This window comes from Rana temporaria, chromosome 2, assembly GCF_905171775.1.
Source record: "Rana temporaria chromosome 2, aRanTem1.1, whole genome shotgun sequence".
Lineage (NCBI taxonomy): Eukaryota > Metazoa > Chordata > Amphibia > Anura > Ranidae > Rana > Rana temporaria.
Window position 1 is genome coordinate 85511671 of NC_053490.1, and position 16272 is coordinate 85527942.

The 16272-nt window shown below is 43.4% G+C and overlaps 1 protein-coding gene across 1 annotated transcript in view; it reads left to right on the forward strand.

Moving 5' to 3' along the window:
- The window catches only part of FLT3 (fms related receptor tyrosine kinase 3), a 155446-nt gene that overhangs the window by 54476 nt on the left and 84698 nt on the right, over window positions 1-16272 (forward strand). Inside the window, exons 2-4 of the mRNA XM_040340472.1 lie at window positions 3741-3850; window positions 6797-6999; window positions 9018-9133. Of these exons, the coding sequence (XP_040196406.1) occupies window positions 3741-3850; window positions 6797-6999; window positions 9018-9133 (429 nt within the window). The remainder of the gene's footprint in view (window positions 1-3740; window positions 3851-6796; window positions 7000-9017; window positions 9134-16272) is intronic.

Sequence of the window (16272 nt, forward strand, 5' to 3'; positions counted from 1 at the left end):
GTGTTTGTTATTAGAAAATGAGGTCATGTACACAAATAGTATCATTATCCTTATAGATCACATTACAGGTTTTTCAAACCCAATCTCCCAGCCTGTAGCCTCCACAGGAAGTTAAATATTTTTTAAACAGGAAAGATGATCTGCCCAACAGCAGCTTGATGCTTTGACTGTTGAAGCAGCGTCTCTAAATAGCTCTAGAAGGGAAGCCCGCCAGTTTTTATGGTTACACCTGATTTATGATGATTATGCCAAGCATAACTGGGTGTTGAAAAATAGGATGTGGCTTCCTCAAGCTGTTTTACTGGAACTGCTGGGGAACTGTGCAAAAGGATGGTTCAGGCGAACCCCTGGTGCATACCACTGTTGCCTCAAATGGGTATGGGTCGTTGTTGTGATAGTCATGTGGTGGTGTGGTCAGGGGTCCTCAAACTATGGCCCTCCAGTTGTTTAGGAACTACAATTCCCATCATGCCTAGTCATGTCTGTGAATGTCAGAGTTTTACAATGCCTCATGGGACTTGTAGTTCCGCAACAGCTGTAGAGCCCTGATCTATAGTAGGATGTGCTTTAGAGAGCAGCTACATATTTTGCCTCTATTTTGTATAAGAAGTTACCTTAACCTACCCCATTCACTTCAGCTGCTGGACCACTGTCTCCATCACAGGCAACGATGGTGGGAATAGTTGTTGGAAAGGGGAGGAAGATTATCAGACTTGCTCTGTCTGAAAATCCTAATGGGAAACCAATCGCTTTTGACCTTTCTTTAATCACAGATTAATATTGGTGGTGAGTGCGCATTTTTTTTTAGCACGCGTAGTGGTGTTTATGCTGGAAGGAATAAATAAGAAGAAGCCTACTGTATTTGAAAATTCACCATCTTGTGGTGTTGGGCAAAGTTTGGCACCTGGATTCTTTTTGGACTTTATACTTTACTGCACATACATTTATGAATTGAGTTTAATTAACTTATTGTATTTATAGTAGCGTCTGACCTTTATTTATTGTTGTTTGTTAAAAAAAAAAGATAAAAATTATGCCCAGTGATCCTGCTATGAAAGTGCTCGATCAGGCATTTCCTGATATGGGTGGACAATGCTCCATTGCTATCTCACAGTTGTGATCCTGTGCTGTCAATGGGGCTGTCAGTGGAGACTACAAGTGGCTGTTTCTACAAACATGATGCAGGCATGGGCCACTTTTGTCACCGTCAAGAAACCAACCCTGTAATTATTGCTCGTAGACAGGAAATACTTGCAAAGCAGTTGTAGAAGATCAGCAAATAATATGCAATAAAGAATAAAAAAAAGGTAAACATAAGTATTTTATCAACAAATTGTTTGTGCTACATACTGCTACATAATGCTTGAACCTTTTAAAGTATAAGTTCCCCCTTTTATAACATGATACACCTGTATTCAGTGTGTAACATGTAACACGTTACTGCTGTCCTGCACCCCTGAGTCCACATTGTTTTCTATTTGTCTTTATTATACATTTTCTTTAATACAAAAAAAGTTTTAGCATTTATATAGGATTCTGTTACATTATATATCTGTGTCTGCTTATTATTCAATATACAGAATCCTAATCAATCTACAAAAATCTCATTGTCATTAAAACTACATATACACCATCCAATCAACTTACATTACCATACATCCTCATCCCCTTTCATCCCACATACAAAAAAAAAACTTTTTTTGTACAATAAGGGGGTGGGACAGTCATTTTCTAATAGGTGTCCCTCATTCCTATCTCAGAAAGCTGGGAGATATGTACAATGTATGACATGCTTCAGTCCTGAGAGGTTCCTGTCAGTATGTGTCAAAACAGGTCCCTGTTCAGCACCAAAAATTTCAATTGTATGCCAAAATGTTCTCTATGCTGAGAATCTGCTACCAAAAGCAGCTTTTTCTTCCCAAAATATGCCAGTATTGGGGTGGCTTTATTTCAACTCTGGTGGTTTAAACATAAATCTTGAAACTGATCATCTCTCAAAATGCAGATAATGTAAATCAGAGACTTGCAGAAAGAAAAATATGTTAGAAAACAGACAGGAGAACCCTTGTGGTGTAGTATTGTTGATGTAACAACGTGAGTGTGGTCAAGGAAAAAAAAAATGAAGGTAGAGAAAGATATCTCACATCTGGTGAGGCTGCAAGACACCACATACTGTGATGTGCGCAACCTAAGAAATTGGCATGTGGAGAAAAGTGGTTGCACTCAATTGCTCTGAGGGTGGCCCAAACACAGTTAAAAGAAGGGCACTTAGAAAAGGCGGGACCGTAGTGTAGAAAAAAAATGAAAAAAGTGTCATATTTGTTTCACCGTGAGCACTTTGAAGAGCCAGCTTGGCCAGGAGTGTGTTACACAATCTGTCTAATATGAGAGGTGGTGGTCTCCCACAAAATGCATCAAATGCTAAAAGAAAAATCTACCTTTTTATTTAGGTTGAGGACCTTCTGAGATGTATATTTTCATATGGCCTGTGCACCTCAGCTACCTGATGCTTTCATACCATGTTTTTGTTGGTTTAAACATGCACTTATGCCGTGTACACACGATCAGAAATTCCGACAAGAAAATCGTGGATTTTTTTCCGACAGGATTTTGGCTGAAACTTGTGTTGCAAACACACGGTCACGCAAAATTCCGACCGTCAAGAATGCAGTGACGTACAACACTACAACGAGCCGAGGAAAATTAAGTTTAATGATTCCGAGCATGCGTCGAATTGATTCCGAACATGCGTTATTTTTTTGCACGTCGGAATTGCATACAGACGATCAGAATTTCCTACAAGAACTTTTCCCATCGGAAAATTTGAGAACCAGCTCTCAAATATTTGCTGTCGGAAATATTGACAGAAAAAGTCCGATGGGGCCTACACATGGTCGGAATTAGCAACCAAAAGCTCACATCAAACTTTTCTTGTTGGAAACTCCAATCGTGTGTATGCAGCATTGATGGTCAATGCAAACATACATGTTATGGGTCACTCTGGCAGGTCTGACCACCATCTAATGTCTGCTGGTAGCTTTACACTCCTAACACTAGTAGAGCTTACTGACTTCTATTTACACCAAGCATTTTATTATGTGGTACAGGTGTCTAAACTTGCAGGGGGAGGGGGGGAATAAAGAGTTGCTGTCCTTCGAACCACTTGACATAAGTATATAATAAGAACAGGATGAGAAGGATGTGGTGAAGCATACAATAGGGAACATGAGGTAGAAATAAGACATTTTGTGGTGTAACATGCAACTTGAAACACAAGGTAAAAATAAAGACACCTTGAGGTGCAGTGAACAATGGGGAACATAAAGTAAAAATAAGATATCTTGTAGTGCAGGGTACAATGGGAAACCTGAGGTAAAAATAAGATATCTTGTAGTGCAGGATACAATGGGAAACCTGAGGTAAAAATAAGATATCTTGTAGCGCAGGGTACAGTTGGAAACCTGAGGTAATAATAAAATATCTTGTAGTGCAGGGTACAATGGGAAACCTGAGGTAAAAATAAGATATCTTGTAGCGCAGGGTACAGTGGGAAACCTGAGGTAAAAATTAAATATCTTGTAGTGCAGGGTACAATGGGAAACCTAAGGTAAAAATAAGATATCTTGTAGCGCAGGGTACAGTGGGAAACCTGAGGTAAAAATAAGATTTTTGCAAAGGATGAAATATAAAGAATGAAAACAGTAAACGGTGATCTATACCTCTGTTTTTCTTTTTTCCAGCTGCTATCTTTTTCAGCATCTTTGCGGTCACTATCCAAAACTCGGCAGACATCAAATGTTATTTAATGAGAAACTATGAAGAAAAAGAAGACACCGAGACTGAATTAGAGGTTAGTAATATGACCATGCCTCCCTTAACTAAGAACAACATGAAAAAAAGCAAACTTTTCTGGTAACGCTAATGCCCCGTACACACGATCGGAATTTCCGCCGGCATAAACTCCGACTGATTTTTCTCACGGAATTCTGTTCAAGCTGTCTTGCATACACACTGTCACACCAAATTCTGACAGTCCAAAATGCGGTGACATACAATACTACGACGAGCCGAGAAAAATTAAGCTTAATTCTTGCGAGCATGCGTCGACTTGATTCTGAGCATGCGTGGTTTTTTCTCCGTCGGAGTTCCATACAGACGAACAGAATTTCCGATAGAATTTTTTTTCATCGGAAAAAAAGAAAACATGTTCTTTTTCTAAGTCCGTCGGAATTTCCGATGGAAGTCGAAATATCTGATGGAAAAATTCCGTCTGACTTTTTCCACTCACGGCTACATTTTTTAAATCTGTTTTATATTATGGAGAACGCAACAGGAGATGCTGGAACATACAATAGGTCATAGAAAACAGCTCAAACTCCATAGTGGACAGGAACAAACTCAGGAATTATGGCAAGGGAATCTTTCTGTTGAAGTATATATAAGAAAGGTAATAACTAAGCCCTCTAGGCTTTACAACTAATTAAAATATAACTTTTGGGTGACCAAAACCTTTACAGGCCAAAGGGACCTATCATGTAGCAAGTGTCAGCCTGAGATTATAACCAGTAGTGTATTTTGTGGATGACTTGATGCCATGCCTTGTGGACCCATTCTAGGTTTCCCCTATACACTCCATCTTCATTCTTCCACCCAATCAACTCCTATTTAAGAAGGCCTGTCCCCTGCCAATCCAAGTTGGAGATTGGTCAGGTCTCTTTAGAATACCCCAGGTGGCTCCACCTCCCCTCTCCACCTCTCTTTCCAGAAAGTACCAGAATGTTCTGGAAAGAAGTGGGAATTCCCAGTGACACCACCTGTGAGTCGCCCAGCACTGCACTGAGCCACTCCCAATCCAGATCATCAAAACACACCCAGACTTGGCCACCAAACCAGCCTGGAAATTTTCCCTTTACCAAAAAATACTACTTCTAGCACTCTAGAGGTGCTACACTTAAATAATGCATTACAATTTAGCTAAGCCCATTCAATTTTAGTAAATTAAAATGTACTGGAGACTAAAACTAAAACAATTTAGATGACTAAAATAAGACTAAAACTAAAATGGCAGTGAAAAGACTATGACTAAAACTGAATCAAAATGTGATGCTTTACACTGGCTCTGGGTACTCAGGGTTTCTTCCAAAGAAAGTGATGCTGGCAAGTTAATTGGCTTCTGTCTAAATTGGCCCTAGTATGTATGAATGTGAGTTTGGGACCTTAGATAGTAATCTCTTTGAGGGCAGGGACTGAGATGAATGTACTGTAGTAGTGATGCACTGGAATTTCGGCCGCTAAAAATTATCGAGCGAAAATAGGGTTTTCAGCTTTGTGCCGAAAGAAAAAAAGTGCATATATTGGCTGCCGAAAATGCCTGCAACTTTGCATCGATTTTACAGAGCTTTTGCCACAATTTTACCTTGCTTAGGGCCAGTTCACTTTACATACAGTCCAGTGAGTTTTTTGCATCAAAAAAGCATGGATAGTATGTTATATGTTTTTCAATGGCGTAGTTCACACCAGTTCCACTGCGTTCCAGAAAAAAAGTAGAACACGCTGCATTTTTTCTGCACTGAACTGTACCTTATTTAAAGCGGGGGTTCACCCAAAAAACAAGTATATAACATTACATTCAGTATACCTCAAACATGTACAGTATGCCGTTTTTTTTTTGGGGGGGGGGGTGTACATACGGTATTATCTGTATTTTCCTCCCGGCTTCCGGGTACTTACTCCCGCGGGGCTGGGCGTTCCTGCGCCTTATCCGCCGGTGGGAGTTTTTCTCAGGCACGTCAATCATATGGGCGAAGTCCCAGATGACATTGCGGCACTGCACAGGAACGCCCAGTCCCGCGGGAGTAAGTACCCGGAAGCCAGGAGGAAAATACCGATAATACCGTATGTACACCCCCCCCCAAAAAAAACAAACGGCATACTGTACATGTTTGAGGTATACTGAATGTAATGTTATATACTTGTTTTTTGGGTGAAAACCCCCGCTTTAAGGTGAAGAAAAAAAGGCGGGGGGGGGGGGGCGGAATGCATCAAAACCTCACCGCAAAAACGATACCACTGGGAGAACACAGATCCACAGACGTGATCGCAGGAAAGACAATCGCATAATCTAAGAACTGCCTTATGCCACGTACAGGCGGTCGTTTTTTGTGATGAAAAAAAACCGCTGTTTTTAAAAACGTCATTTAAAATGACCATGTGTGGTGAAAACGTTGTTTTATGTCTTCTGAAAAACGACAAAAAAAAAATTCGAACATGCTTGAATTTTTTGTGTCGTTTTTCAAAACGTTGTTTTTTGTGTCAATTAAAATGATAGTGTGTGGGCAAAACGACGTTTAAAACGACGTTTCTAAACCCGCGCATGCTCAGAAGCAAGTTATGAAGCTAGCTTCAATGGAAAAGAGTGCTGAATGTAACCGCGCTTTGCTAGAGCATTTTGAAAAAATGATGGTGTGTAGGTAACGTCGTTTTTGTAAATTAAGTTTCAAAAACGTTGTTTTATTTCATGATTTAAAACGTTGTTTTATTTCATCGCAAAAAACGACCGTCTGTACGCGGCATTAGGCCTGTATAACACTAGTGATCCTGTCATTGGTACAAGCTGTTGCTGGGGAGCATGACAACAGTATATTGTAGGGGTAACATGTACATCTGTTGCCCAAACTTCTTTAATTTTACAAATATTGTTTCTTTACCATAAACGTCTATACAGAAGAGATCACTTGATATATATGTGTTAAAAAGCAATATCATTCCTTTTATTTGTATAATTTTACTGTTGTAGGTTTCCAGCTCCACTAACCAAAGTACGGACTTAAACTGTTTGAAAATCTCAAACTACACTTACAAAGCAGCCTTGACGGTGAAAGTCAATATATTTGAGTTAGTAAGGCTGAAAATAAAACACAATATAAATGAGACAACACCATTTGTTTGGTTGCTGGAAAAGAAAAATCACTCTCACATCATAAAGACTTCAAGGTTCAGGTAAGACTATTTTATTAACACTAGCTTAAGCCACATTGTCACAAAATTAAAAAGTGAAAAAGGAGGTTCTACAAAAAAAAAAAAAAAAGATAAATTCTACAGTGGAACCTCGGATTGCGAGTAACGCGGTTAACGAGCGTTTCGCAATACGAGCACTGTATTTTGAAAAATCCTAACTCAGTGTGCGAGTGTTGTCTCGCAAAACGAGCAGGATTCAAGCCAAAGCGGTGTGCAGTACCGCTTTTGGCCTGAGGTGGGGGGGCACCGGAGCCGAGCGGAGCCAATTGGAGCCGTTCGGAAATGCTTGGAAAACCTTGTAAATAAATACTCAGTTTCCGAGCCTTTCCGAGGTTTTTTGAGTTCAGCCGAGCTGTCCTTGGGCCTTTCTGGGGTGTTTCCGAGGGTCTCCGGTGCCCCCCACCTCTGGCCACATGCGGTATTGCATGCCATTGAAGTCAATACGGAAAAAAATATTTTCGTTTCCATTGACTTCTATGGGGAAACTCGCTTTGATATGCGAGTACTTTGGATTACGAGTATTCTGCTGGAACGGATTATGCTTGTAATCCGAGGTTCCACTGTACTTACCTGTATTGCTTTTTGGTGTCTTCAAGAACTATGATGCCAAGAGAATGTTCATCTGGCACACCTTTGTGAGTTTTGGATTCTTGGTCCCCCAAAGAGTATGTGGTTTCTTCCACCAGCCCCTACGTTACTGTTCTGTGGAGAACATAGTAATGGAGAGACTGGTGGAAGAAACCACAGTGCTTGGTCGTTTACATAAATGTGGAAATAAATGAATTTACTGAAAAATCTCATGGGCTACTTTAAAATATAATTTTATACCAGTAGATCTCCAGAAACCTTTGTGCTGTTACAGTGGAAATTACATTTAAGGCATGCCATAAAATGCTAATGGTCAGATTTGCTTGTGCACTTATTCAAACTTTTAAACCATCAAATGGCTGGTATCATAACTGATCACATGTGTATCACCATGGGAACTGCAGCTCAAACAGAGGCTAAGATTGCAGCTTTCTTGTCTGTAAAGTATAGGAGTGCTCACAGGGTGTGCCAGGTGTGCCCATGCACACCCTTATCACCCTGTGTAGCACAGATTCACCCTACTGTCCTACCCCCTCTTTTCCACGTGGAGCTTCCGGCCTCCCTCCTCTCCTCTTCTGCTGGCTGTTTTAGGATGAGTGCGGGAAGGGGCTGGTAAATCTGTAATTTACCGGCCCCTTCCCTTTCTGAATGAACATCATGAGTTATTGATAATGTGTGTTTGAGCTTTGGGGTGTACACCCTAATGCAATAGGCTGTCCACACTTTAGTTCCTAAGTGATACTAAAGTCAAAAAAATGTCTTTGTTAAAAATAACAAACATGTTTTGCTTACCTGCTCTGTGCAGTGGTTTTGCACAGAGCAGCCCAGATGCTCCTCTTCTCAGGTCCTCTTTGGCACTCCTGGCCCCTCCCTCCTGTTCAGTGCCCTCACAACAAGCAGCTTGCTATAGGGGCACCTGAGCTGAGACGCTGCTCCCTGTGCCCATTCAGAGACCCACCCCCTCTCTCTCCCCGTTGGCTCACTGACTTTGACAGCAACGGGAGCCAATGGTGCTTCACTGCTCTCTCAGCCAATGAGGAGGGAGAGTTACAGACAGCCGAGTCTCTCGTGCAAAAGTGCTGGATCGAGATACGGCTCAAGTAAGTATTAGGGGGGCTGTTGCACACAGAAGGCTTTTTATCCTAATGCATAGAATACATTAAGATAAAAAACCTTCTGCCTTTACAATCACTTTAATGTATCTCTCCACCTCTTACATATGATACTGGAACATGCATCTTAGTAGAAGTGATTGGCAGATGTTTGTGACTTGCTCTCTGTGTTGTATTGGGATCCTATGCATGTATGTTATCCCTCTATAGCTGAATCAAAATTAAGACAAGGCTCGTCATACTAATAGAACGAAATTTCACCAGAAATAGTTATTAACTGTGATATTTTTTTTTCTGCAGTAGTATACTTTGTTTGGATTTGGGAAGAGTCACCGAAAAGCAAGCTGGAAGATACAAGCTATTGATTCAGCATAGAAACATAAATTACACCGTACACTTTGAAGTCATAGTAAGAGGTGAGGTCATATCTATTTAACCACTTAAGCCCCGGACCAATATGCTGCTAAATGCCCAAAGGCGTTTTTACAATTCGGCACTGCGTCGCTTTAACTGACAATTGCACGGTCGTGCGACGTGGCTCCCAAACAAAATTGGCGTCCTTTTTTCCCACAAATAGAGCTTTCTTTTGGTGGTATTTGATCACCTCTGCGGTTTTTATTTTTTGTGCTATAAACAAAAATAGAGCGACAATTTTGAAAAAAATGCAATATTTTTGACTTTTTGCTGTAATAAATCTCCCCCAAAAACATATATAACATTTTTTTTCCCTCAGTTTAGGCCGATACGTATTCTTCTACCTATTTTTGGTAAAAGAAATCGCAATAAGCGTTTATCGATTGGTTTGCGCAAAATTTATAGCGTTTACAAAATAGGGGATAGTTTTATTATTTTTTTTTTTTTTACTACTAATGGCGGCGATCAGCGATTTTTTTCGTGACTGCGGCATTATGGCAGACACTTCGGACAATTTTGACACATTTTTGTGACCATTTTCATTTTCACAGCAAAAAATGCATTTAAATTGCATTGTTTATTGTGAAAATGACAGTTGCAGTTTGGGAGTTAACCACAGGGGGGCGCTGTAGGAGTTAGGGTTCACCTAGTGTGTGTTTACAACTGTAGGGGGGTGTGGCTGTAGGACTGACGTCATCGATCGAGTCTCCCTATAAAAGGGATCACTCGATCGATGCAGCCGCCACAGTGAAGCACGGGGAAGCCGTGTTTACATACGGCTCACCCCGTTCTTCAGCTCCAGGGAGCGATCGCGATGGAGCGGCTATAAACGAATAGCCGCGCCGTCGTCCCGGATCGCTCCCCGCGGGAATCTGACCACCGCATGTAGCGGGGGGGTCCCCATCGGACCCGCGGAAAAACAAGGACGTACCTGTACGCCCATTTGCCTGTACGTGCCATTCTGTGGACGTACATATACATGCGGCGATCAGCGATTTTTTTCGTGACTGCGGCATTATGGCGGACACTTCGGACAATTTTGACACATTTTTGGGACCATTGTCCTTTTCACAGCAAAAAATGCATTTAAATTGCATTGTTTATTGTGAAAATGACAGTTGCAGTTTGGGAGTTAACCACAGGGGGGCGCTGTAGGAGTTAGGGTTCACCTAGTGTGTGTTTACAACTGTAGGGGGGTGTGGCTGTAGGACTGACATCATCGATCGAGTCTCCCTATAAAAGGGATCACTCGATCGATGCTGCCGCCACAGTGAAGCACGGGGAAGCCGTGTTTACATACGGCTCTCCCCGTTCTTCAGCTCCGGGGAGCGATCGCGATGGAGCGGCTATAAACGAATAGCCGCGCCGTTGTCCCGGATCGCTCCCCGCGGGAATCTGACCGCCGCATGTAGCGCGGGGGGGGTCCCGATCGCGGAAAGGCAAGGACGTACCTGTACGCCCATTTGCCTGTACGTGCCATTCTGTGGACGTACATATACATGCGGCGGTCGGGAAGTGGTTAAGATGAACCTGTCAGGAATTTGGAATATTCCAAGATTTACTTTAAAAAGCTTGGTTACTGTTACCCTTATTTCGCCTATAAAACCTAATGTACATGGGATGCTAGCAGCCAATTGGTTAGGTGCCTACCTCTGACGAAGGAAACTGTAAAGGAACTAGTTTCCTCTTGACTTCCCCCTTCACCCGCATTGCTACTGCCACCTGGAGAAAGTAGACTGCAGCTGCCTACACTTTGCTAGGGAAGAACAATCTCTCAACCACCATGCAGAAGTAATAAACAGAAAATACCATGCATCTCATAAAATTAGAATATCAACAAAAAAATGTATTTATTTAAATAATTCAATTCAAATTGTTAAACTCATATATTATATAGACTCATTACACACAACGTGATATATTTCAAGCATTTGTTTCTTTTAATTTTGATGATTATGGCTTACAGCTAGTAAAATGTAGTTAAGAAAATCTGATTATTACATAAATCCAATAAAAAAAGGATTTTTATTACAGAAATGTTGGCTTAGTGAAAAGTATATCCATGTACAGTATAGTATGACCTCAATACTTAGTTGGTTCTCCTTTTGCATGAATTACTGCACCAATGTGGTGTGGCATGGAGGCAATCATCCTGTGGCACTGCTGAGGTGTTATGGAAGCCCAGGTTGCTTTGATAGCGGCCTTCAACTCGTCTGCATTGTTGGGTCTGGTGTCTCTCATCTTCCTCTTGACAATACCCCACAGATTCTCTATGGAGTTTAGGTCAGATGGGTTTGCTGGCCAATCAAGCACAGTGATACGGTGATCATTAAACCAGGTATTGATACTTTTGGCAGTGTGGGCAGGTGCCAAGTCCTGCTGGAAAATGAAATCAGCATCTCCATAAAGCTAATAATCACGGACTGTGGAAACTTCACACTGGACCTCATGCAACTTGGATTCTGTGCCTCTCCAGTCTTTCTCCAAACTCTGGGACCTTGATTTCCAAATATAATGCAAAATTGTCCACAGTCCGTGCTGATTTGGCGAGCCATGTCATCTGCTGGTGTTGGTAGAGGTAGGGAGACACCAGACCCAATGATGAGATGAGCTGAAGTCCACTATCAACCTGGGCTTCCATCACACCTCAGCATTGCCACAGGCTGATCGCCTCCATGCCACACCACATTGATGCAGTAATTCATACAAAAGGAGCCCCAGCCAAGTATTGAGTGCATACTATACTGTATATGGACATACTTTTCGTGAAAGCCAACATTTCTGTATTAAAAATCCTGGGCCAGATTCACAGCAGAAATACGCGGGCGTATCGACTGATACGCCGGCGTATTTTCAAATTTGCCGCGTCGTATCTTGATTTGGAATCCTCAAACCAAGATACGACAGCTTTTGGCATAGATCCGACAGGCGTACGGCTTCGTACGCCTTCGGATCGTAGGTGTAATTCTCCGGCGGCCGCTGGGTGGAGTTTGCGTCATTTTCCAGCGTCGGGTATGCAAATTAGCTGTTTACGGCGATCCACGAAGGTACGCGCGTTCGTCGCATTCTCTTACGTCGTCGCTAGTCGGTTTTTCCCGTCGCAATCTTAAGCCTGCTATTTCATGGCTTAGATTTAGACCAGCCATGTTAAAGTATGGCCGTCGTTCCCGTGTTGAATTTCAATTTTTTATTTTTTTTGCATAAGACGTCCGGGAATACGAAAGTACGTTACGCACGTCGCCGTTCAAAAAACACGTCGGGGCGCTGTAATTTTGCGCAAAGCACAGCGGGAAATTTTCACACGGAGCATGCGCAGAACGTTCGGCGCGGGAGCGCGCCTAATTTAAATAGTACACGCCCCATTTGAATTAGGCGGGCTTGCGCCGGATGGCTTTACGTTACACCGCCGTAAGTTTACACGCAAGTGCTTGGTGAATCAGGCACTTGCGCTGAAGGAGTTACGTTACGCCGCAGCGCAGGTACATTAATCTGGCCCCCTGTTTTTACTGGTCTTAAAGCGGATGTGCCACGGGAAAATAATATTAAAAGCCAGCAGCTACAAATACTGCAGCTGCTGACTTTTAATATTAGGACACTTACCTGTCCTGGAGTCCAGCGTCGATTGCAGCAGAGCACGAGCGATCGCTCGTCTCTCTGCTGCTCCCCCCGCCATCCACGCTCAGGGAACCAGGAAGTGAAGCGCTGCGGCTTCACTGCCCGGTTCCCTACGGCGCATGCGCGAGTCGCGCCGCGCCAGCCGATTGGCTCCCGCTGTGTGCTGGGAGCCGAGTGTTCCCAGCACACAACGGGCGACAGACGGGATGTGACGGAATGCCCGTCTTTTGCCCGTATCGTGTGGCCGGAAGTGGGTGCAAATACCTGTCTTTAGACAGGTATCTGCACCCCCCTCCCACCTGAAAGGTGTCAAATGTGACACCGGAGGGGGGGAGGGTTCACTTTAGGGTGGAGAACCGCTTTAAGTAATATTCAATTTTTCTGAAATACAGAATTTGGGGTTTTAACTAGCTGTAGGCCATAATCATCAAAATTCTAGGAAAGAAATGATTAAAATATATCACTATGTGTGTAGCGCATAAAATATGAGTTTCACTCTTTGAATTGAATTACTGAAATAAATTAACTTTTTGATGATAATCAAGTTTTATGAGATGCACCTGTATATAGTAATAGTAATATAATAGTAATTGCATAAAAGTGTAGATTTCCTGTCCACTCAAAATGACTAAGGCCCCGTACACACGACCAGTTTCCTCGGCAGAATTCAGCTTCCGACCGAGTTTCTGGCTGAATTCTGCCGAGGAAACTGGTCGTGTGTACACTTTCAGCCGAGGAAGCCGACGAGGAGCTCGACGAGGAAATAGAGAACATGTTCTCTATTTCCTCGTTGTTCTATGGGAGCTCTCGTCCCGCCGAGCTCCTCGGCGGCTTCAGTGCTGAACTGGCCGAGGAACTCGATGTGTTTGGCACGTCGAGTTCCTCGGCCGTGTGTACGAGGCTTCACACACAGCCATTAATTTCTAAACCACTGGCAACAAAAGTGAGTACACCCCTAAGTGAAAATGTCCAAATTGGGCCCAAAGTGTCAATATTTTGTGTGGCCACCATTATATTCCAGCACTGCCTTAATTCGCTTGGGCATGGAGTTCACCAGAGCTTCGCCGATTGCCACTGGAGTCCTCTTCCATTCCTCCATGACGACATCACAGAGCTGGTGGAATGTTGGAGACCTTGCGCTCCTCCACCTTTCATTTGAGGATGCCCCACAGATGCTCAATAGGGTTTAGGTCTGAAGACATGCTTGGCCAGTCCATCACCTTTAGAGTGAATGCGAGCTGCATGGCCGCTGCTGGCATTTTCTGGGCTCTGCACATGGCGGGAGATCGCAGAGCCCGGCAGAAAGGGAGGAGACAGAGGAGGGGAGTAGATGATGGAGCTACCCACTGACCCTGGGACCTCACCTCGGGCAGTGCTCAAGGGAACTGTCCGCTCCTGGCAGGGAAAAAGTTGTAGCGGCCAGAGAGACGGCCCTGGGGACACCGAGTGGGGGACATTCCCTCGCACTCCCGCTAACACATTAGGCAAATTAGGCAACCGTGAGGCCCCTGTTAGTGCAAGGCCTCAGTCTCTGAAAGGAAGGGGATCATGCTCTGCTTCAGTATGTCACAGTACATGTTGGCATTCATGGTTCCCTCAATGAACTGTATCTCCCCAGTGCCAGCAGCACTCATGCAGCCCCAGACCATGACACTCCCACCACCATGCTTGACTGTAGGCAAGACACACTTGTCTTTGTACTCCTCACCTGGTTGCCGCCACACACGCTTGACACCATCTGAACCAAATACAGTACGTTTATCTTGGGCTCATCAGACCACAGGACATGGTTCCAGTAATCCATGTCCTTAGTCTGCTTGTCTTAAGCAAACTTTTTGTGGCCTTTCTTGTGCATCATCTTTAGAAGAGGCTTCCTTCTGGGACGACAGCAATGCAGACCAATTTGATGCGTTGTTTAGCGTTTGGTATGAGCACTGATAGGCTGATCCCCCACTCCTTCAACCTCTGCAGCAGTGCTGGCAGCACCTCTGGATATGCAGGGTCTTGGCAAACTTCTTATAGCCTAGGTCATCTTTATGTAGAGCAACAATTCTTTTTTTTCAGATCCTCAGAGAGTTTTTTGCCATGAGGTGCCATGTTGAACTTCCAGTGACCATTATGAGAGAGTGAGAGCGATAACACCAAATTTAACACACCTGCTCCCAATATTAAACCTAAGACCTTGTAACACTAACGAGTCACATGACACCGGAGAGGAAAAATGGCTAATTGGGCCCAATTTATACAGTTTCACTTAAGGGTGTACTCATTTTTGTTGCCAGCGATTTAGACATTAATTGCTGTGTGTTGAGTTATTTTGAGGGGAAGGTCTCTAACATCCACCAGCTCTGTGATGTTATGGAGGAGTGAAAGAGGACTCCAGTGGCAACCTGTGAAGCTCTGGTGAACTCCATGCCCAGGAGGGTTAAGGTAGTGCTGGAAAATAATGGTGGCCACACAAAATATTGACACTTTGAGCCAATTTGGACATTTTCACTTAGGGGTGTACTCACTTCTGTTGCCAGCGGTTTAGACATTAATGGCTGTGTGTTGAGTTATTTTGAGGGGACAGAAAATGTACACTGTTATACAAGCTGTACACTCACTACTTTACATTGTAGAAAAGTGTAATTTCTTCAGTGTTGTCACATGAAAAGATATAATAAAATATTTACAAAAATGTGAGGAGTGTACTCACTTTTGTGAGATACTGTATTTACTAGCCCCTTCCTGTGCTCTCCATCCTGAAACATCCCCCCACAGCAGCTGGGGGAGAGGAGAGGGGGGAAGCCAGCAGCACTGTGGGGCAAGGGGGTCAACACGGGGGAAACCCGGGCAGTAGTGGGAATCGACACCGCATGTAGGGATTGTGGTGTTCCTTCTATTCTTAGTGTAAGGTTAGATAATTGGATACATTTCTGGCTGTGAGTTACAATAATGGTAATATTAATAATACTGTCATTGGCCCGGATTCACGTAGCACTTACGCCAACGTATCTCGAGATACGCCGCGTAAGTGTAAATGTGCGCCTCCGTATCTGTGCGCCATGCCCACAGAACTAGATACGCCTGAAAATAGGCTTCTTCCGACCGACGTAAGTTTCCTACGCCGTCGTATCGTGGGCGCATATTTACGCTGGCCGCAAGGGGCGCTTCCATTGATTTATGATTCAAATATGCAAATGAGGGAGATACGCCGATTCACGAACGTACTTGCGCCCGGCGCATTCATATACGCGGTTTACGTAAGGCTTACGTCCGGCGTAAAGTTATCCCTCCTAAAGCAGGGGTAAGTCATGTTAAGGTATGGACCAGGGAACAGCCGTCGTATTTTACGTCGTTTACGTAGTAGTACGTGAATAGGGCTGGGCGTAGGTTACGTCACATAGAAAAGGTAAAGCTGCGCTGTAACATGAATCAACATAAATATCAATTATGCTGTATGTGATGCACACAAAACACCAGTGCAATATGAAAAAGCAAGTGAAAAAAATATGTGCAAAAGTCCATAAGAAGGATGAGTCGC